General features: G+C 39.8%; 2 protein-coding genes and 1 long non-coding RNA gene across 9 annotated transcripts in view; 1 reads left to right on the top strand and 2 right to left on the bottom strand.

Annotated features, from left to right (window-relative positions):
• Positions 1–270: 270 nt before the first annotated feature.
• Positions 271–23,225, top strand: LOC135116389 (thioredoxin-like protein 4A). 4 transcript variants are annotated; one of them, XR_010276279.1, is made up of 6 exons: positions 271–730; positions 2,728–3,138; positions 4,358–4,407; positions 12,294–12,486; positions 15,531–15,646; positions 16,112–23,225. XR_010276279.1 is itself a non-coding variant. In XM_064033824.1 (2 exons), exons 1-2 carry the CDS (start codon positions 653–655, stop codon positions 3,076–3,078), a joined length of 429 nt encoding a protein of 142 aa, XP_063889894.1. In that variant the 5' UTR covers positions 272–652; the 3' UTR covers positions 3,079–3,266. The 4 variants fall into 4 exon arrangements, 1 of the variants encoding a protein (XP_063889894.1); XR_010276278.1 differs by having other exon boundaries at positions 15,531–23,225; XR_010276280.1 differs by lacking the exon at positions 12,294–12,486 and having other exon boundaries at positions 15,531–23,225.
• On the bottom strand, positions 4,676–10,497 carry LOC135116272 (uncharacterized). The gene is made up of 8 exons (XM_064033636.1): positions 10,367–10,497; positions 9,759–9,899; positions 9,116–9,330; positions 8,109–8,230; positions 7,543–7,663; positions 6,767–6,907; positions 5,688–5,825; positions 4,676–5,491 (listed from the first exon to the last, which is right to left on the bottom strand). The coding sequence occupies exons 1-8, from the start codon at positions 10,495–10,497 to the stop codon at positions 5,091–5,093; spliced, it is 1,410 nt and encodes a 469-aa protein (XP_063889706.1). The 3' UTR covers positions 4,676–5,090.
• LOC135116390 (uncharacterized) overlaps positions 18,110–23,306 on the bottom strand; it is a 44,683-nt gene continuing 39,486 nt past the window's right edge. For all 4 annotated transcript variants that reach the window (XR_010276283.1, XR_010276282.1, XR_010276284.1 and 1 more), the window contains one exon: positions 18,110–18,510. This is a non-coding gene — a long non-coding RNA (uncharacterized LOC135116390). The remainder of the gene's footprint in view (positions 18,511–23,306) is intronic.

The following is a 23,306-nucleotide window of genomic DNA, read 5'->3' as shown; positions in this document are numbered from 1 at the left end:
TGTGTGGGACTGAATGAATGGAAGAATGAAATGGAAAAAAAGAAGACCCTGGAATGGTACAAGGAAAAAGAGGCCCCGAGGTATGAAAGGTGGTATGATGGAAGCCTGGGCGGTGATCTCTTCCGAGCGAGGGCACAGTGTACATGTATGGATGTGAATGCAAGGAGTTACAGGTGGTCTGAGTCCGGCAGCAAAGTGTGCCAGATGTGTGACATAGGAGAGGATGAGACGGTGGAACATGTCGTGCTGGAGTGTGTGAAGTATGCCAGAGACAGGTATGAGATGATGCAAGTGATACTGACTGAGTTAGGGCATGATAGGAATGAAAGAGTGGAGAAGACAGGAAAGGAATGGATGGTGTTGTTGCTGGGACTGTGTAGAGAGGCGAATGAAAGGATGATTGAGGCGGTGAAAGAGTTTCTGGAGAGAATGTGGCGTGCCAGGTGTATGAACAATTAGGATAGAGGATGCTGTTCGTTTCTTTTTTTTTCCCCCCCCTTCTACAGGAGTTGCCGATCCAAAGGCCTGGCTCAGGAGTGATCCTGTGCCACCTGTACCATCAAGATCAAGATCAAGAGTCAGTCACAACATAGGCATCCTTGATTGGCCGCTGGTACCTTCTCGACCTGTGCTCTCAACATCCTAACTCACCATGTCGTACATGCTACAGCACCTGCACAACGGGTGGCAGGTGGACCAGGCCATCCTGAGCGAGGAGGACAGAGTGGTGGTGAGTGGCGGGATGTGGGGGAGCCGGCTTGTACACAGAACGAGGGCTCTGTGCATCCAAATGTCAAGTTGCATGATAAGTAGTGTTGTTTTTAAATAGAAGAACAGATAACGTAGCACGAGTCCAGTGTTGTGTCGTGGTGCTGCTCTCACAGGTGCTGGTAAGCTTGGTGCCGAGGTCAATTTTCGATAAAAGCTGCAGTGTGTTCATTTCAAGAAAAAAAAAGTGGAGTAAATCTGCAGTCCCATACCGTTCTTCCATTATCCATATTCCCGCACACAACAAGCTTCGGGTGGTTAGGAGGGCAGGGTTTTAAGGAAGGAAAAAAAAAACATGTACACCACCAACACTCACCAGAGCAATCTTTGAGCCATTGAATTCTTATGAGTCATTCTAACTGTCGTCTGTCAGCCTCTTGGCCACATGGCAATGAGCATTATTATTTTTTTATTATTTTTGTTTAACGTCTGCATTTTCCCATTAGGGTGGGGTTGGATGGGCGATGACTGCTTTCCACAACTGTCGATCTTGTGCCATATGTTCTTCTATTCCCAACAAATTCATATCATCCGTCACACACTTCCTCCACTTTTTCTTTGGCCTTCCCACCCGCCGTCGGCCTCCAACCCTCACTTACTCCACCTCACTCAACACATGGCAATGAGCAACTCTTCAAAACTAATTGAACCAAATGTTTAACTTTCTAACTAGGAGAAAAGCCCTCCCTGGATGTCCCTTTAGTTGGGTAATTGCTGTCCATCCATCTCCTGGCCACAGGTCAATCTAAAGTGGTTTTAATTTATGCCATGGCTTGGTAACCTATGTGACCATTCCAGTACCCACACTGTACACGATGCAAGCACCATGTTTGCAGACAGCTGTGATCACCATGCTTAGGTGAACTTGTTGTATAAGTCAGTCTGTAGAGCTGCCAGAAGTTCTCCAGGTTAATCTGGATATCAGATCTGTGTTACACACAAGCATGAACCTCACGTGCCATGTAGAAGGGTCGATGACTTTACTGTAAACATAACAAATTTGGGGGCACATGTCTAGTATAGCTAGAATAGCACTCGAGTTTGCTGAGCTCTGCACCAGTCAAGAGTAAACATTAAAATTATTTTCTTTTGTTTATAACTGAGATTTGTGGATAGCAACATATTAAGATTTCATGGTACTTATACAGCTGATCCCTCCAATTATGCGCTGCCACTCGAGAGGCCACCAATTACAATTTTCCATGGTAGTTCAGGTACACTTCATTTGTTTTAGAGACGCATTAGACATTCTGATAGATACTGTCATTTGTTAATATGGCTACCCAGTGGAGGGAGATGAAGGAACAGTGCCAGTTTTTGGTAGGAAAAAAGTTACTATGTGGTATATTTAGCAACAGCAATGGTTAAGATGCGATATACAGATGTAAAGAAGAGGTCACATGTGTTTATTAACAAAACCACTGAACTGTATCCACCGCCATAGCCCTGAGAATCTCCATACCACACCAGTAAGGCATAACAGTGTAATTTTTGAGGTCCCTTGTTAAGTTAGATTATTTTAGGTTATGTTATGTTAGGATAGGTTATGCTAGGCAAGGTTAATGTCTTAGTGGGGGAGGTCCAAGTGGGTGTAGCCCCCCTCCCTTCCCGGCTAGGTTAAGCTTATGTCCTAGTGGGATGGTCCTGTGCTCCCCAGCCAGGTTAGGTTAGGTTAGGGAAATTTAAAATATTAAGGTAAATTTCTATAGATTTTTAAGTGCCCATATTTCACTTATTTTCTCCCCCCCCCAAAAAAAATTCTCCACTGGCCCCCAAGCTTGTTTGAGGGCCTAGGTGGGTTAGGGAGAAAGGAAGTCAGACTTTTTATCAAGAAATACCATTCTTACTAAAAGCAACATATGTAGTTAATATTTTATTTGTGTCACCAACTGTCATGGCCTCGGACATCTTACATTCCAAATCTTGGTGTTGACAGTAACCACTTCATCTCACCTGCAGGTGATTCGCTTTGGCCATGACTGGGACCCAACCTGCATGAAGATGGACGAGGTTCTGTACAACATTGCTGAGAAGGTGAAGAATTTTGCCGTCATCTACCTGGTGGACATCACAGAGGTGCCGGACTTCAACAAGATGTACGAGTTGTATGACCCTTGCACCTGCATGTTCTTCTTCAGGAACAAGCACATCATGATTGATCTGGGCACTGGTAACAACAACAAGATCAACTGGGCTCTGGAGGACAAGCAGGAGATGATTGACATAATAGAGACAGTGTATCGCGGTGCAAGAAAAGGACGAGGTCTGGTGGTGTCGCCCAAAGACTATTCCACCAAGTACAGATACTGAGCCTTCACCTGCAGCCTCACATTTATTGTAGGGCAAGACAGCGGGCTGGCTGGTGTCTTGGTAGGTTCTCCTTCCTGTTTGTCTGTACTGCTCTTGAGGCTTGATGTCTTCAGGGTCTTCACTTTGATACTGAACACTACTGCCAGGATATCTATAGATTTTGTAATAAATTGTGTGAAACGTCTAACTTTGGGAGATTTATTCAACCATTGGTGGACTAGGTTAAGGAATTCTGGGAAACATTTGTTTAGTCTTTATGTGCAGTATTCATTTGTTTTATGGTTAGCCCTTTTACCTTAGTTAATTCTGGGAAAATACTTCAGTAGAAGTTTAAGCAGAGCATGATAATTCTTTATATTGGAGACTTTTGGATCTAGAATATATACACATGATAAAGATTTTAGAAATAAGTGCATTAATAATCAAGGCATTCTTCAGATAAGACTACAAGATTATGTTATCAAAACCCCTTCACTGCCTTCCACACATAGGTGTGGAAGGCAGTGAAGGCCAGGTGAGTTTTATTTCCATAGGTCAAGGGCAAAGAAAAGTAGAAATAGCATCTTTTATAATTCAGTGATATACTCTCCAATTACATTTTAGTTTTATGTGCTTGTTTCTTGAATACAGGAATATACTGTCAAGCAAAAGCTCATATAAGAGATCTATATTTTTACCGAAATTTAATATCACTGAGTACTAACTGTTACTAATACAACCACAGTGTAATTCACTACTATCTGTGTTTGCTTACATCACAGTTGTCCCAGTGTGTCTCCTAGCTGCCCTCCTAAGGCAGTTGTTCACTATGTAGATCTGTCATGGACATCCCTTGAAGGAGTGTTTAGGATTTACAGATTGACATCACTGTTTCATCATAACTCAGTCACACTGTCAACTCAATGCATAACTTTAGATTATGCTCTTCAATCCTCCATTTCTGTTAGTCACATCCTGAACAGTAATTTTACTTTCCAAAAACTTAATACATTTCATTGCATTTATACATTTTCCTAATGACTGTGAGTTTGCCAACATTTTTTGTTGACATATTGTGTGAATTTCATTTTATGGTCCAGCATTGTGCTATGCACTTCATTCATGCATAGATGTACTCTGTCTCAAAAGAGCAACAAGTCATGAATGTTGAGGTCACTCTGTCTCAAAAGAGCAACAAGTCATGAATGTTGAGGTGAGTGAGAGAATCTTTGAGTGTAGTGAGAGGAGGGTCATGGACTGTAATGAGATCATGGAATATTATGACATGTTTCTCCTTCAGACACCTGAGGGACACACAAGACCTGAGGCTTGGTGACACCCACACACCAGGTGAGTGAAACAGATGTGTAGTTGGCTGCCATGCCAGTGTGAGGATGGACAGCTGCTTTATTTGTATTATGATGACATGGGTGTAATGGTAAGTACACTTGGCTAACAAGCAGGTGCTCCTGGGTTTGAACCATTGTGAGGTGTTTGCTGAACTTTGCCATTGTGTGACATTTGTAATAAAAGTATGATACTGAGAAGCTGTAGCTTAGAAGACCTTATTTTTTACTGTCAAGGATTTCTTTTTAGCACGAGTTTTAGCATTTGTTTCAACATTTATTAGTATGTACTTGACTCATGTAGCATTACCATTAGTGAAGGAGCTTCTACCAGTTCTCATCTGCTACACTGGATGACAGTCATGACAACACAGACATTGGTGTTGATACATGTTTGCTTTTGAAAAGATCCATTCAGAAGAAATGGATGTGACATTCATTAATGAACATTTCATGAATTCCTCAGTCCTGTTTGTATTGCATCAATTTTCTTGGTGTGTTGCCTTGGACTTGGTGAGTGAATTATACCATTTCTTCTCATTACATATGGTCACTCTATTTTCCAGGTTATTACAGTAATTTACCTTTACTCCTGGTAAGGTGTTAACACCTGCATCAGACATGGGGTGATGGGTGGACATGCAGTTTCTTTGATCTTCATTCCCTGAAGGAACTTTGCTTGAAGCCTCATAGATGGTCTCCATTCTGCATAGGCAGAGTCCCCGTGCTCTGGCCATCATAGCCCCACTCCTCCCCCCCACTGCCACTTCCTCTCCAGGAGGTCAGCCTGGTGGTGTGGCCATTACATTTTGCACTAGATAGACAACTTTTGGCATGCGTGTGTGTCACTATCCCCACGTCACTGCTGATGCCCTCATCACAGCAACCCCAAAACAGCAGAATACCGGTGCCCACAATGGCCACAGCAATGAGGAGGAGACAGGCAGCATAGAGGAGGCAGGTCAGGGGCAGGCTGAGAATGGCCGCCACCACCACTGTGAACAGCTGGAATTCTGGGTCACAGTAGCCTGAGGTGTTGAGGATGATGTCTTGTCTCTCCCTCCAGCCAGCCAGCACAGACAGTAGCCCTGGTTAGAGGAAGGAACACAGAATGCTGGGATTAGTGCTGCAGAGCCCTCTTACTCGCAAACACACACACACACACACACACACACACACACACACACACACACACACACACACACACACACACACACACACACACACACACACACACACACACACACACACACACACAATTCATTCAGTGTTCATTACTGTTACCTAGAGGAGGCCACACCACCACCATTACAGCCAGGATGCAGGCCACAAGGTGGAGGGAAGCAAGCAGTTTGGTGCCAAGCTTCAGGGGCAAGCAGTATATGGGGAAGAGAATTGCCAGGCATGCCATTGATATTGCTCCTGGAAAGTAGAATGTCCAAGTGAAAATTAAATCATTGGTCCATTAAATGAAATCTTAGTAACATAAACATGAATTGGGAGAACAGTGTGTAGGATATGTGACCTAGTTTCTATACTTCAGTGGTCCAATAGTATGGGGATAGGCTTTTGCAGCATGTAACCAAAATTACCTTTGTTGAAATCCTGGTCAAGGCAGAGACAAATTAGGTTTTGTTTCCTATTATGTCATAAGAGCCTGTTCTCACTTAAGTGTGGATTGGTATTGCATATGAGCTGAGGAGTTGTGACCTTGCTATATGATAACCTTAGCTAGATGGCTTGAATCAGTGCAGTATGTTATGTGCACAGCACACTTAAACTTGAGGTAGTCCCTGTCGTGCTGTGGCTAAAAACTTGAAATAAAATGAATTTTGCAGATTCAGTGTGGCTTAGATGGTTATTACATATTTCATCTAATATTGTCCTAGTCCTGATAACAGGGAGATCCAGATATAAAAACTGAAAAAAGAAAAATACACTATCTGGTGATTTATTTGTTATATGTTTAGTGTTGTCTCTTATTGTCCCCATCCAGTATGGAGTTCCTAGTAACATTGTCCTTCCTTCAGTTTTTCCTTTTCCTGCACTGTGTTAGAGTCACATGGAGAGAATGGCAGGAAATGAGAGATAGAGAGTGTACAGATTAAGGGTAAAATTGAAATAATATTTGTTCTCACAGTAATTGAGCTTTAACATGTTTTACATGTATTTACAAATAGATTTTATATTGGTAAGGTATTTAGAGTTCTGAATTACAAATGTGCATATGTAGGTGAGATGTTTTGCCTAAAGATAATGTCTTAGAAGAATTGAGGAGTTGTGATGTAACAAGGGTTTCAGTATCAGGGGAGACCATCATGTCTAGTACACATTGTGATTTAAGACTAAACCAAGATAATAACCTTGGCCCAGCAGCCAGCCAGGCACAATAGAGTGTGGGGAGCAGATCCCTAGGTAGATGATGCCAATCTCCAGCATAGGAAGGGCAAGGAACATACAGATAAGGCCAGCCACCCCACATAGCCAGCACAGCCACGCCCAGCCTGTGGTGAGGAGGCAGGGAGATGAATTGAAAATGTAAGGGTTAGATCATTAGAAAGGATAGAAGAATACCTGTCTTGGGAAAAAAAAAGCATCCCATTTAAATTGTGGTGGATAGGTTCATCAAATGTACATTAATGAGCAGTTATTTAGTTGATAGCACACTAACAAAATCATTGTACAGTACAGTACATATATGTATATGTAGCTTCGTAAAGATAGCCATGTGTTTTCATCACCATACTAACTCAAACATTATTAAAAATCTGTCTGGAATTAAATATATTTTGGTCAGCAGTGATTGGTCGCCACACCCATAGAGGGTTGCTTTAAATGAAATAGTTAACATATGCATGTATACACTTTGCCATTGCCACTGTGGGGATGTTGATTGGGTGTATAGAAAGATGGATACATTAAGAAGATGCATTAACAGCCTGTTGCATTCATGAGGTATGAAGGAAAAGTTTGAAGTTCACTGCAATCCTTGTTTGATAATGTAATAATGTGCAGTGTCAAACAGAATGATGCTCTCATTTAACTGGACATAATGGAGAGCTTTGATGAAGTATAATTGGTAACCAGTTGTTGCAGTCAGTGTCTTGTCTTTTGCAAAGTTGACAGTGGTAATAGTGACCTGGTGGGTGCTTGTAGCCATCATCAAACTCTGGGGAAAGCTTTGGGATGGGGCGGGGCACAGGGGGAAGGTTAGCATGCCCCCGCACAATGGATTCACACGAGATGCAGCAAAACCACACCTGCACAGGAACAGAAGTCTTTATGAGCTACATGTATTGATATTCATCACAAAATAACATAACACTGAAGCTTAGGGAGGATGGAATACTGGTCATATTGGGGTTTTAAATTAGTGAGTGAAAATGAGAAAATAAGGGAAGCTGCAAGAAGCTGTCAGGCCTACATGTGGCAGTCACTAAAACATACCTGCTTTTTTCCATCCCATCATCCTCATCCATGAATGTATCTGATCTTTTAATAATTCAGCACTAACAGCCTGATTACTAAGTCAATTCCATTCATTTATCACTTGATTTGAAAACCAATTCCTTCCTACCTCTTTTTTAATTCTAACTTTATTAAGCTGTTTTAAATTAGTGAATGATGTTTTGGGTTACAGCTTAACAGCTGTAACTCAGAACATCATTCACTAACTTAATAGAGTTAAAAGAGGATTTTGTTTACCAGCAGAATGATGAGATAGAAAACGTTGTAGGCAGAGTAGACAGCTTGGCAGAAGACGAGGAGTGTGTGGTGGCAGGCTGGTGGAATGGCTTGACTTCTTAACCCATAAATATCGATGGTTCCTGAGATAGTGTGGGAGGGGATGAGATTGAATTTACTGCACCATTTGTCAGTTATATTATTATATTAACAGTGTTTATGTATGGAGTTCTAAGGTAGATGAAAGCTGGCATTGGTGTTGCAGAATTGTATATGGACAATGCTAAATGGAGACTGAATACCGTGTTGTTTGTTGATGACACTGGGCAGATTACAGAAATGGAAGGGATCAGCAAAAATTTGTAAAACTGTAATGGTCTTCTTTGGTAATTAGAGTTGAAACTGAGTAAATGTAAGGTCTGATATGAATTTTCAAATGTTGGAGGTGGTCACTTATGGAAAATGGGAAGAAATTAAGCATATGAAAGTAAAAATGACATTGTGGATGGGAGAGAAAAGTGTTCATATAAAATAGGACAGTGATGGAATGTTTGACATACAAGAAGGCTAAGACATTTCGAGGGACAGGGAGTCTTAAGGCATTAGGTTTTGCTAGGGATGGGGAGTGACAGATTCAAGTATGGATAGGAGCAAACGGTGACTCCTGGTCGTTGCCACGCCTGGGAATCTCCCAAGGAAGAAGCATGAGTAGGTTAGCCGTCTTAGGTTAAAACCTAACCCATCCAACGTGTCGACCATGCCCTTGTGTAATTAAAACCATATAAAAGTAAAAACTTCATCTTAACTAATTCTGTGGAGCAAGACGTGAAGCCCTGCATGATGCAGTTTGTGGGATACGGTTGGGAGGCTATGCGGATGGCGTCCATTTTACAGTGATTGGTTATTGTGTGTCAGAATATTGGGTTCAGAAACATACCGAGGGTGGTGAGCGGCAGGAGCAGCGAGGTGCTAAGGGCAGTGAAGGTTCGCGCCACCACACACCACATCGCTTGGGTCTGTCCGCTCACCGCACGCTCGTCGGGGATAAAGCCAAACGTCTTCCTCCGCACGTTGTCCACGCTGAGGCTTTTGTACACGCGGTGTTCTCTGCGGTACAGGAAGGATGTCCTCTTGTTCTTTCTGTCTCGCTGCCGTAGCCTCGCCCGGTACAGCCTGTACTGGAGATGTTCTGTCACATCTGCCCAGAGACCCAGCCCGAACACCGCCACCACCTGCGCCGCGCCTACAGGGATGGTGTAGAGGGAAGGATGTTATTATGGTGTTAATAACAAGCCTTCCTGGCGCTGCTCTGTCCTAAGAACTATTTGGATTATCTGGAATGGTTGGTGATCGTAACTAAACCTAAGTTGATCTTACATGAGCAGTGCCATTGAACACTTCAATAGTGCTGCATGCTCCTTTTGCTGCGTTACTCTGTTGAGCGTGTTAGTATTATTATTTTTTTTTTTTTAAGCCAAGTGCTCAAGTATTAGCTCATACTATATAAGGTGTTGGCTCTCTCTGTCTTTGAAAGACGCTGCGATAAGCGTGATCTCATCCAACACCGCACTGACAGCGGTCATTCAAGCAAGCCAAACAGCCATGCCGTGCTAATTAACGTTTAATCACTAAAGTACTACATTATTGGGTGATGGCGGTGAGCAACAGTACCGTGCATGGCCAGTCCGAAGGGCACGCGTGGATGAAGGAGGCAGCGGTCGTGGTAAGCTGCCGCCACCGCCACGCTGGCCGCCGCCACGCCAATGTTGAGTGCTCCTGCCGTCGCCGCAGCCACGTTGCGCCACCGCCAGTCTGAGGAGACGACCAGCTCATTTATAAGCAATGGTCATGCTGCTGGTTATGTCAGTAATTGACCTTAACACGGTATATCATTAATTAACCTAAAACACTACATTACAACGAATTTTGTTGGAATAAGTGTCGTGTACTCACTAATGCCGGACAGCCAACACGCCCGTGCTGGACTCGGAGGAACCTCCCTGGGTTGCCGCCCTTGGGGATGAACATTTTTGTTATTACCAGGAATGTGCGAGTGGGCTGCGTATTTACACAACGATATTTACATGCAATCAGTGTCGCATTTTATCTTTGTCTTGGTAATTGTCGCTTCAGGAGTTGACCCGTCCTCTCCCCCGACCAGCATTGTAAGACGCCCTGATAGTCTTTAATCGTGGGAATTACCGTAGTACTGGCCAGACGTCTGGAGGGAGAGAGAGAGTCTTACCAGGATGATAGACAACGGGCATTGGAGTGCGTACTGTGTAAAGAAGACAACAGCCGGCCGGTGTTCCGCGCTGACCGCCATGTGACTGACAGCGGCATCGAGAATGAGGGCGTGCAGTTTGTGCATGTATATCAGCAGCCCGTTGCTGAGCAGATCACCATGCATAGCGCAGGAGATAACTCGTGCACCCAGCTGATGACCCCATTGATTGCAAGAACAGCTGTTGGTGGTGTCAATGTTCTCGCGGTCGTGAGATTTGGCCTGCCCTCGCCTCACCCCGCCGCCAGCTGTGTGCTTGTGTTATTTAGTTATCTATCACTTACCCCCGACCCCTGGAGTGTCTTCGTGATGGATTGTACACACACACACACACACACACACACACACAGTGGTGTAGTGGTTAGCACGCTCGGCTCACAACCTTCTTAAGAAGACCCGGGTTCGAATCCCGGGCGCGGCGAGGCAAATGGGCGAGCCTTTTAATAATAATAATAATGATAATTTATTTGCCTTCAAAAGAAGATAATCTTAATAGATCTTAATGTGTAGCCCCTGTTCACCTAGCAGCAAGTAGATACGGGATGTAATCCGAGGGGTTGTGACCTCGCTGTCCCGGGTGTGGTGTGTCAGTGGTCTCAATCCTACCCAAAGATCGGTCACTGTGAGCTCTGAGCTCTTTCCGTAGGGCTGGCTGGGTGACCAGCAGACGACCGTAGGTGAATCACACGCGCGCGCAGTGATGTAGTTAAGTTTAAGAGAGAAAAATGTTATCAGTGTATTAGGATATGTAATCCGTATTAGTTACGTGCGTCACTCGTTACGGTGGCGATCAGTTCATCCTCCTCCCATCCCTTCGTCCCGTGACGCCTGACCAGCACCTGCGATGCAATGAATGAAGCTTCGGCATTGCTTTGCCTCGTATCTTGGCGGCTCGATCTCAAGCGAGGCCACTACCCGGCCGCCAGCAGGAGGCTCTTTCATCGGAATCACAACGTCCCTGCGAGGGTCATTCACCCTGGGGACTCCACCTCAGTTGTACATACAGTACGAAGACCCGCTGCACCAATTACTTCTTGCATATTACCATTTCTATTATTATTATTATTATTTTATTTATTTTTTTTATTTATTTTATTATTTTTTTTTGTGGAGAAGTCCTCGTCACTCCCTCATATTAATATATTTGTTTTGTTTTATAAATAATGTATATTTTTTTAACAGTTCAAATTAAGGATCACCTGAAGATCCGCCACCCCAGATTGTCTCACCTGAAGATCTGCCACCCCAGACTCTCTCACTTGGTTAGGTTAGGTTAGGTTAGCCTAACCTAACCTAACCTAACAACATTAGATTAAAAAATTACATTAAAAAACTGAGTGGATATAAAAAATGCAGAAAAAAGTTTACTTCATTAAAAGTATGGGATCACCTGAAGATCCGCCACCCCAGATTGTCTCACCTGAAGATCTGCCACCCCGAGTGCGGCTGGGGTGGCGGACCTTCAGGTGATCCGTTTTCTCCGTCTTATTAAGCCAGTCTGATTTTCGAAAGATATAATGATTTTTAAAATGTCTTACTCTTTCTTTTCATTGATTCTTCTATTGGATACAAACGAAACACACACACACACACACACACACACACACACACACACACACACACACACACACACACACACACACACACACACACACACACAACGATAGGATTACTGTAACATGCGGTAATGCCAGGTTTACATTTACCAGTACTATATTACATTGGCAGAATGACCCAGTATAAATCGTCACTGTATGTTGTCACTGCATATGTAGTGAGATACTCCCGTTTTTTGGTGTCCGTTCCGTATAGTGCAAAGATATAATGATTTTTTAAATGTCTTACTTTCTTTTTATTGATTCATGTATTGGATGCAGACGAAACACACACACAATCATTCACGTCTTACTACTTGGTTGCAGCTCACCCCCATCAGCAGCGATACGCGCCCCACTTGTTACAGCGTCAGAATCAGTCAGTCAGTCAATCAATCAGTTGAGACCATGTTCAAATCAAGATGGCAGGACTGCAGGAGTGAGGATGGAGGCACTAGTAATGACTGGAGGAGGCATCCAGCGCACAACACCCCGGCACAGGCTGCCAGTCTTCATAAAGGTAGTGTTTTTTTTTTTTTTTTTTTTTTTTTTTTTTTTTTTTTTTCTATGTTGACGTCTTGCTGTATTGCCAGAAAATATCAAGATGTATTCATATGGTTATCTTTATTAATATATATATATATATATATATATATATATATATATATATATATATATATATATATATATATATATATATATATATATATATATACATAAATAAATAAATAAATAAATATATATATATATATATATATATATATATATATATATATATATATATATATATATATATATATATATATATATATATATATATATATATGCACACATACTGTGGTACCTTGATCGTTCCCTGACAGCTCGTAACAATTTACTCATACGCCAAATCAATTTTCCAAGTTGAAATTAACTGAATTGTCGTTAAAGCGTTCCATCCCCATAAAACCTCAATTTTTGTGTTACATGTGTTTTTTTTTTCTTAATGCAATAAATTATGGATATAACGAATCTTTCCCAAATTTCGGGTACAACGACCCCTTTAAGGCTATCCAATACTCGTTTTATTTTACGAAACTGCAGATTACGGCATATTTCAAAATAATCGAGTGCTTTCTTTATTTTATGAATATCCTAGGCCTTAAAACACGGGAGAGTTGGCTGACAGTCAACCTCTTGTGTAAGAGATGTGGCTGTGTGACAACCAGTGAGTGACTTTGACAATGGCCGATGATGCACCTCTCTCTCTCTCTCTCTCTCTCTCTCTCTCTCTCTCTCTCTCTCTCTCTCTCTCTCTCTCTCTCTCTCTCTCTCTCTCTCTCTCTCTCTCTCTCTCTCTCTCTCCTTATGTGTTCGTTATATCAAGCGTGTACTATAAGAAAAATATATTTATAAATAACAAATGTTATTTAAAAACGTAAAGTGAACCAGTGAGATGAGGAATGTTGGGGGATTGTTGTGGTGCTTGCTGTGCCAACGGTGTATCTGAAGCTCACTCATATTTCGGATTTTGGCTCGCAAGTCAAAGCAAAAAATTGTTCTAGCTCGTATCTCAAAAAACTCGTAAGTTGGGGCACTCGTAAATCAAGGTACCACTGTGTGTGTGTGTGTGTGTGTGTATATATATATATATATATATATATATATATATATATATATATATATATATATATATATATATATATATATATATATATATATATATATATATATATATATATATATATATATATATATATATATATATATATTATATACACACACACACACACACACACACACACATATATATATATATATATATATATATATATATATATATATATATATATATATATATATATATATATATATATATATATATATATATATATATATATTATACAGTGGAACCTCGGTTCTTGATCTTAATTAGTTCCTGAATGCCGTCCGAAATCTGAAATGTTCGAAAACCGAAACTTTTCTCCATAAGAATCAATGTAGAATGGATTAATCCATTCCCAGACACCAGTCTACCCTGTCTTAGCGGCTAATGACTTACGCTCCCACAGCCAAGATGGCTGATTCACAACATCTCTAGCTCACAAATTATCCGGAAAGGATGTAATAAATGACACAGAACTCATCAGAAGATACTGTTTACACCGATCTAGTAAGGGACAGAGGGACCCACTTACTGCCAAAATGATGATCCTAACACTTAGACATCTTGCTGCTGGGAAAAAGGTACGGGAAAAATGCAGTTGTGCAGTAGTGATGGCGTTGAGGGTAATCAAGAGAGCCAAAGGTGACTTGGGATTATTCCTGAGCGCAAAAAACTGGCTTTTCAACGGGATCACATATTGATTGAATTAGTCTTACATCTCTCCTCCAAATTAAAAAAATAAATAAATAAAAAAAACCAAGTAGATATTTATAGAAACTATAAATTGATAATAAACGCCAGCTTTTACTGTCTTAATATTTTAAATCAAGTAAATTTGCCCTAGAACCGAATTATGGCACCACAACTAAAGCAATAATGACTTTAAAATTTCGTTTGAAAACCGAACTGTTTGAAGAGGGAGGCGTTCAGTAACCGAGGTTCCACTGTATGTATATATTATTTACCATATTAATTCATTATGGTTATTTAATATTACAAATCTCACGAATTTCTGTAGTTGCAAGTGTGTACAGGACAACCTGCAGTTGTCTGGCAACATACTGGTGTAGTATGTGAAAGGAAAAATTCAAGGAATTATGGAGATCAAGCTTAAAGGAAAGTAAAATAATATAAAGAAAAGAACTGCAAATAGAAACTCCTGTTGTGGCCATCATTTGGGGTTCTTGGGCAAGGTCTAGTGATTTTAGGAACAGGTGTCAGATATAGATATGAAGATAATGGAGGCCATGCTTACTGATGTGATCATTGGTATTTCACAAATGTGCTGTACTTGACAACTAGTTCAAGAGCATAGGAGTAAATCTGTTTAAAGAAATCAGTGTGTCAGGTGGAGGAAGGAATGCCCAGGATGCTCGTTTAGACCTGGTAGCTTCAGCTCGTCTTGCTACTCCTAACCAGAGGTGATTCATCATGGTATGGGGAACAGACTTGTTTTCAGTGCTCAGGAAATACATTTCATTCAATTAGGAAATATTAATACAGTCTGGTGAGTAAAGGTTGTCAGCTTCCAGCACAGTCAACTTTCAGCATGTGCCACTGACTCACTTATTGGTGCAGATCTTGGTGTTTATTTATCAGGTGCATTCTTATATGTTGAGCAAGCTTTGAGCCTTTGAATAAAACTTTTGGGTGGAATTGCTGTCTTTATTTATGCAGGCAGAGATACAGAGATGAGTTGCAGCTAGTTAATAGAACAGCAGTAAATGTATAATAGATGACCAGGAACTTACTGTATTTAGATGCATTAAATATTTTATTATTTCATTATTCAGTATTATCTACCTATTAGACTATTACTATCATTCTTGTTTGCCCCTCAATGCAGTGCAACTCAGTGCAATGCACCAGAATTAACTATGTATAGCAGTAGGTACTATGAAATAATTATACTTCCTCAGATTAGTGCATAGTGGTACTGCAGGTACAGGCTGCCAGACTCTGCTTGGGCCAGGCAACATCCCATCAGTGGTTTGCACACACATTGCAGCAGCTCATATCCTGACTGTTGATTCATGTAAGTCTTTATTCACCTCTCATGTATACATTTCAGTAGATGAATTTCTAAGTCATAAGTGGTAGGATTATTGTTGGTAATTTCTGTTCATTAGATTGGATGGACGTCTGTGGAGCAAGGAAGAGTAGTTGTATGTGATAGGAATCATTGGAAAGCACTTGGCATGAAATAATAAGATCATCTAAAGAACAATGTTATGTGGAGTTAGGTCAGAGAATTGACAATTCTACTCAGTGTCATGGAGTCTGGAGCAGTAATTTCACCACCTGAAGACACACAAACATGGTAATGCCTCTCATATGTGCTGTTTGGCTTTTGTATTCCTAACTTGTTTCAAGATGTGTGGCAAATTGACTGAATTCCTACCCAAACTTTTTTTTTTTTTTTTTTTTTCTCTCTCTCCATATTATAAGGTAAGGTTCAAGTAGGAATACTTAGTCAACCTACCATTCTTTTTTTAAACAGGACAAGAACATGCAGACCAGTCAACAGACAAGAGGATAGCATAGTGAGCATTAGCATGTGAATGTGTATTCAGGTGACATGATTATTGTGCCAGAGTAGATGATTATACAAGTGCCCATTGCAATATACCAGATACTCCAGGATACAAATGCACATTACTCTAAGTAGAAAATATCGTATAAACCATTTTTTACATTGCTTTATGGTAAAGAGAATTATATAATTGTCTTGTGTTGCAAGGACAGCTTGTTTACTAAAGTTGTACTGCCAGTGCTAGTTAGCTGTTAAACACTTATTATCATAAATCATACTCAGAATTCTCATCATAAATATATAAACAAATAAATAAATAAATACAGTTCAACATCAGCCCAGTCAAGAAATGCAGCCAACAAACAGTACTGTTACTCACTCGGAAGGGTGAGTGTGTTAGCTTGGATGAGAGGGAAGCTGTTTCCCTCCTTTCTGCCTCAAAGATCTGTGGTGTTCAGATGTATAGTAGCTTTTCTAAGATCCACCAAGTCACTATTGAACAAAGAATATATTCACAGTAGTTTACTGAAGATGTTCAAGTGACATTACAATATTGCTGGCTGTATTTCTTCCTTCATTTAACAGAATTTGCTTAATCATTCATTATGATTTGCAATAGTAATTAAGACAAGCTAGTTGGCATCAGCCACCACAGCTCCATGACAAACAAGGCGTCCATGCAACACAGTACAAACCCATAACTCTAAACACCATAGAACATTTTCTATTTAACATAGCAGTATCCTGGAGTATCCAACACAGTTCCTTAGATCTTTAATAGTCAGTGCCACTTGGCATAGTCATGTTGATTCGTGTGTTGCCAACCTGCTTGCCTATTATTTTGCTACTGTATTCACCACAGAAGAGCTTTGTGGGTAAAATCATTACTTCCTGCCAACACTGCAGTGTTCACCCAATGTTCAAAAGTGGTCAGTTTTAATTACTCTTGCCTGGAGAAATGTGTTCTTTCTAGTGCCTCCATCCACAACCCCTTCACAGCAGTGAGTTATGCAGCCACACACCACCTCCACAGCAGAGAGTAATTAATGCACACACTTCCCCCTCCACAGCTGAGAGTTATGCACACACATTTGCATGTGCAGATTTCCCATTGATGTCTGAGACATGCTCAAGTGAGACTAAAAGAGTGATTATTTACTGGAGGAAATCCAGTTACAATACACGGCAAAGTCTCCAAGTTTAAGGCTTCTTTAGACCACGAGATGCCCCACCACAAACACTGACATCCTGGAGAAGCACAATTCTGTGCAACCTTCCTTTAGCTGTCTTGTTGTGATGGTGAGATTATCCACCAATTGTCAGCTTACATGAACAAAAAAGTCCAATCACTTATCTTGGAACATGAAACCCAAGAAGCCTTAAACTTTGGGACTAGGTGGGATATTTTAATTCATTATACACCAGTGTGCTTAGTACTGGGCCTTAATTTGTAGCATTCAATCACACCTTAATTGTGCATGTTTCAGGCAACACAGGAAATCTGCACATGAAAATGTGTGTGTATAACTAACACTTACAGAAGGGGTAAGGGAGGAGGCACTTCATGTGAACACACTTCTCCAGGCAAAAATAATTGAAACTGCTTTGTCATTCACAGCAATGGGTGTTCTAAAACACTAGTTGCACTATATAGTAGTGATTTTTCCTGTTGGAAACTAGGAAATTATTATTTAATGGCAAACTAATATCAGTGTGATCAATGTCCAATGCTACTAACTGTCATATACCCATGAAAATGAGGACCCATATACTATAAAAATTTTATTAAATATATATAGATTAAGTTTTTATTCATACTTTTTTTCAAAGCCAGCCTGGGATAACTTATCAAGCTAATAATGGCACCTAGCTGCAGTAGTAGGCAATAAGGATCAAGATTTGATGGGATTTTTGTTAGGTATGATCAACAAAATATATATGTAGGTAACAATCAAAAGTAACATCTTTTAAAGAATTAAATAATTTTATAATTGCAATAATTCTATAATTCTGATAGAGAGAGTTTTCTTGAACTCTTGTTTCAGTAGCACTGAAGGATTGCAGCAAAACATGCACAGTGCACAGGCACAAACCCCAATATATGGGAATGAGCAATAAGCTGGAAAATGTGTAGCTGTGGAATTGCATTCCTCTTATTGCCTCTCCAGGCCCTTCTTATGTCTCAATGAGCAATTCCTGGTGCAAAGTCATCCATCTTCTCTTCCATTTTGGCATCTAGTATACTTCGATGCCCTGCACTATATGCACACCTGAATGTAGTACACAATCTGCAGTACATCATGGATGAATGACTGCAGAACCGTGATGTTCAAGTAATTTTCCCATTCTGTTGTTTCACCATCTGCCTGAAAAATCAGTATAGATTATGATGTGGTTGTATCTAGAAAATATCAAGCTAAAATAATTTTAAAAGCAGAGCATATAGTAGGATGTTGAGTGAGATGGATGCTGTAGATGAGATAGGCTGCCTGAGTATTTTGAGAAATTGTCAGCCTAGCAAAGTGTAAAAGATGGGTAAAGTTGAATGAAAGTGTTGAAGAGTAGGCTGCCTGAGTATTTTGAGAAATTGTCAGCCAAGCAAAGTGTAAAAGATGGGTAAAGTTGAATGAAAGTGTTGAAGAGTAAAGAGAAAGCAATGAACTTGCTGGCTTGGATGAGTAGGAAAATATTTAAAGGAAATAAGTAATTGGCTGAGTGGTTTGTAAGATTGCTCCTATATGGTATGTACAGTAAAACCTCCCTAAATTGAACCCAAATAAGCTGAATATCGGATAACCTGAACGTCCTTATCAGCCTTCTTAGCCAGTCTGCCCACTCCACTCCATCCCCAATCACACCAGAGCCACCAGCTAACATCTTTGACTCGAACTCTGAGTGATAAGCAAAAGTACACTAGTAGTACAGTGCTTTATGTTATGTTAGCTCTTATGTGATCTTGTGTGTTGTGTACAGTTAAGTGAGCTCTTAAGTAAACACTAAGTGTGTAGTTGCATAATGTAAGTGAACTCTTAAATTGAATTAAAGTGACCAGATAGTGAGTTGTGTACCGTGTATAATAACAAAATATGCTGTAAATATCCATCTTGAGGCTTATAATAATAATTTTTTTATTTCCCATCAAAAGAAGATAGGACACTATAAACATATTTAACAAAAGAACATAATACCTTGTCATTCATAAAATTAATTAGAGACTAAAAAACAGTTTAAAGATTACATCGTTATAAAATTTAGAGTATCAAAAGAAAGGAGTTAATTATAAGTATACAAGGGAAATCTTACTAGCTAAACAATTTCAAAATTATACATAGATTAAAACATGAATTTTAAAATTTTATAAGTTATTAAAAACATGAATTTTAAAATTATATAAATCAGTTATTTTTAAATTACACTTTAAAATTATATAAATAAGTTATTTTTAAATTACACATCATGAGACTAAAATGGAGCAAGTATCAAATTTAAAACATAATTGTCAAATGAATTTTCACTTGCCAGAAGGGCACGGACACTGTTAGATAACCCATCATTATCAAATCTTTGATGTTTTATTTCATATTCGGCCTTCTTTGCATAGCTAGAGTCAAACAGGTATTTCATAAAGTTTACATTGTACTTTGAACAGATGTCCCTCGCTCTTTCGAGTAAGCCTGTTGTTGAATTGAATTCTTTCACTCAAAACTTTATTATAGCAGTATATATAAAATCATCTTGCTCTTTATTATAGCAGTATATATAAAATCATCTTGCTCTTAAGTTATTATGAAAAATCTGGCCTAATAGGTCAATATTCATTGCATCCACCATAGGGTATCCTTAAGGCTTTCAATAAGGGTTTATTTCTACAGTATTTATGTAGTCTGAACATAGCCTTTACAAGCTTTCCTTGCATGAACTCATTCATACGTCTTTTATCTATCTTAACAGTATTCAATCCATATGTCATTACAGGCCTAATTGCAGTTTTCCAGACATAAGGAGCTGTGTTAACATTAGTTTCCAAGTTGCACAACCCTGCTCATTGTAAGGCGTAAAATGCTTTTCTGCAGGCACTACTGCATTCATTCACATGAGCATGAGGTTTTCCGTGGGAAAGATTCACTCCCAGGTATTTCTACACATCACATCCTTTCAAAATATCTATTTAGGTGCCATACAGGACGCTCCGTAAAACAAAATTCCCCGAATATGATACATTCAGTCTTGCTGGGATTAAAAGACAAGCCATGATTACATTCAGTCTTGCTGGGATTAAAAGACAAGCCATGATTACTTACATACTTATTAGAAACCTCACTCATTTGTTGCAGACCTGTGACAGTTAGACTACATAAAAAAATATCATCTGCATAACTAAAAACGTTAAAAGACTTGGAACCAATAACAACTCCACCATTATACGCAGATAAGGTATCCACAAGATCTTTGTAAAATAGGTTAAATAAAAAAGGAGATGTTAGCCCACCTTGGCAAGTACCTCTAGAGACTTGGATATCAGCAGATAAATATGTTCCCCACTTAACTTGCATTGTAATTGATGTGTACCACGTAAGCAAAGTAGCCCAGCAATCCTTAGGAATCGCTCCCATTGCCTTGTATAAAATGACATCATGAGGTATAGCATCAAATGCTCCCTGGGCATCTAAAGAACATGCATATACCAGTGAGCCTCGGGATTTACAATATGAGGAGCATCTAAAGAACATGCATATAAAAGTGAGCCTCGGGATTTACAATACGAGATAACATCTTGCGCTAGCACAGCAACCATATTTGTACTTGGTCTTATAATGTGTACTAACAAATATGCTGTAAATAAGAGTAAACATACATGTGTTTATGTACATAGAAACCAGCCAAAAATGTGTACCAAACTTTTGGATAAACCGTCAACCACCTCGCTCCATATAGTTTGATTTATGGAGATTTTACTGTACATGTAAATTAACAGAATGGTACAGTGTGAGAGTGTGATATGGCTCCCATATATAGAAAAAAATTAATGCTCTTGCTTTAAATGCAAGTTAGAGAGAGTGATTGGCTCATTAGCTAGAATACAGAGGCAGGAATAATGTAAGCTGTGGGGTTTACAAAGTGGGAACAAGATGTTTGCTGTTTAACAAGTGTAAGAAGTAGGTACTTTACAAAAGACTAATATGTTTTGGATGTTAATAGATTTAAAGAATGCATGTGGTAGGAGTAATGGGAAGGGTTCACAATTTTGAGTGGGTGAAAGGGATACAGTGGTGAATAACTGGTTTGTAAACATACTGAGGGGGCAACATCCTGTGGATCTGTGGTGAGAGAATGAATGAATTAGCTTACTTGTTTAGTTTTACTTGTGATTTTTATTGTATCCAGTATCCATTGTGGATACAAGTATAAAAGCAAGTTAGTGTTAATTTAGAAACATCCCTACTCAGATTTTCTCCAGCTGTACTGTTGTTGACTGCAATCACTGTCACCAGTAGAAAACAAGAATAATTACACAAAACTATGTGAAAATTCAAGAAAGTGCATGCACATCATAGAAGCTGTGAAAGATGAGAAGAATATTTATCATTGAAGCTATGACAGATGGGAAGAATATTTATCACATTTGAATGTTTTGTTAATAATCCTGTGTTTTATTTAATTAACTGTTAATTTAACTAAACAACTTATTTTAGTCCATGAGGCTTGAAAGACACTGGAGATTTTGTGATTAATTATTATAACACAAATAGTTGGCCACATAACCCTGGAAGGTCTAGCTTACAACTCCAGCAAGTTTTTGTAACCAAGGGAGCCAGTAAAGTGAGGTGCACACACAAACACAAATTCAGCATTTCCTTGCATCCTAACAAGAGCTATAAACACTAAGAATGAAGTCCCAAATAATAGATCTACCAGGATGGAGTTTCTCTTGAAGATGAGGAGACATGACTGTCAATATGACAAAGTAAAAGCAGATCACCAGTCAAGTTTTGCAAAATACTTTTAAAGATAAACCCTGCAACAGTCTGCCTTGCAACTACTGTTGTTGTACATCAGTTAAAGAAAGGACAATGGTTTATTCTTGGTGAGTAGACAAGGGGAATAACAATTGAAGCACTTCCTGCAGAAGTGAGGCAGGTGATAGATCAAAATGGAGTTACTCCTTACTTCAACTTGTATTGTATGTCTAGATCATTTGCATAAAGAAACTGTATAAGAAGCAAGCCAAAAATATTTACAATTTTACTTGCCCATGTGTAGCCGCCGTGTACGCACAACTTACACGACGGCTAGAGATACATTGTAATGCGACATTTTATGTTTTCTTTGTTAGCAGTATATTATTTGTAGTGACTGGTTGTTATACATGAGTAGTGTCATGAGTAGTGTATGGAGTGTAGGGTGCGCCTGCGTGCCAGCACAGCCGAGTGAGAGGGGAACGTAGGGCCGAGGGGACGCGTTGAACTTGCCCTCTCAGCTCTTTCTCTCATTGACGGGTCGGTTGTTGTGGCATGGGCGCTGATAACATACCTGCAGCATAATGAACATCATATGCTGTAGGGGCCCAGCAGCGTCTCCAAAGCCACTTACTTCACGGCAGTCATGCCTACACGTTAGACGTGTCTCGGGAGGCACAGAGTAAATCCCCGTGTTCCTCATCCCGGTAAATCTCCAAGTGTAATCCCTTGCATACAACCAAGAGGACGCCTGTTCCCCACATTGTGTATGTATTCATAGTATTAGGATACTTATGTAACCATGAGGATTTGATGATGTTTCAATATAATTAATGTGACTACTTATATTTAGATACTTAAATTGTGAGGAATTAATGTGACTACTTATAGTGATTAGATACTTAAATTGTGAGGATTTAGAGATGTGTGTTAATATAAGTACACTTAACGTAACATAATGACGTACATCAGATCACGCAGATGAGAGGGGTGACTTGCTGTGTTTGTGCTGGTGGTGTTCATCTGTAGAACCGACTGTACCCACTAAAGTGTAGGTAACTCTGTATTGATTTATATATTGTATGGAATTGACGACGTGAAGTGTCACAACAATGATGTACTGCAATACCTGTGTTTCCTATGATATACTCCTTTGTGTTACTCTCAGTATTAGTGATAACATGTTAATTTGCAGGTTTGACCAC

Source organism: Scylla paramamosain, chromosome 31 (genome assembly GCF_035594125.1).
Source record: "Scylla paramamosain isolate STU-SP2022 chromosome 31, ASM3559412v1, whole genome shotgun sequence".
NCBI classification, from domain to species: domain Eukaryota; kingdom Metazoa; phylum Arthropoda; class Malacostraca; order Decapoda; family Portunidae; genus Scylla; species Scylla paramamosain.
Note: the sequence above shows the minus strand (reverse complement) of the source record. Positions and strands in the feature narration are given on the sequence as shown.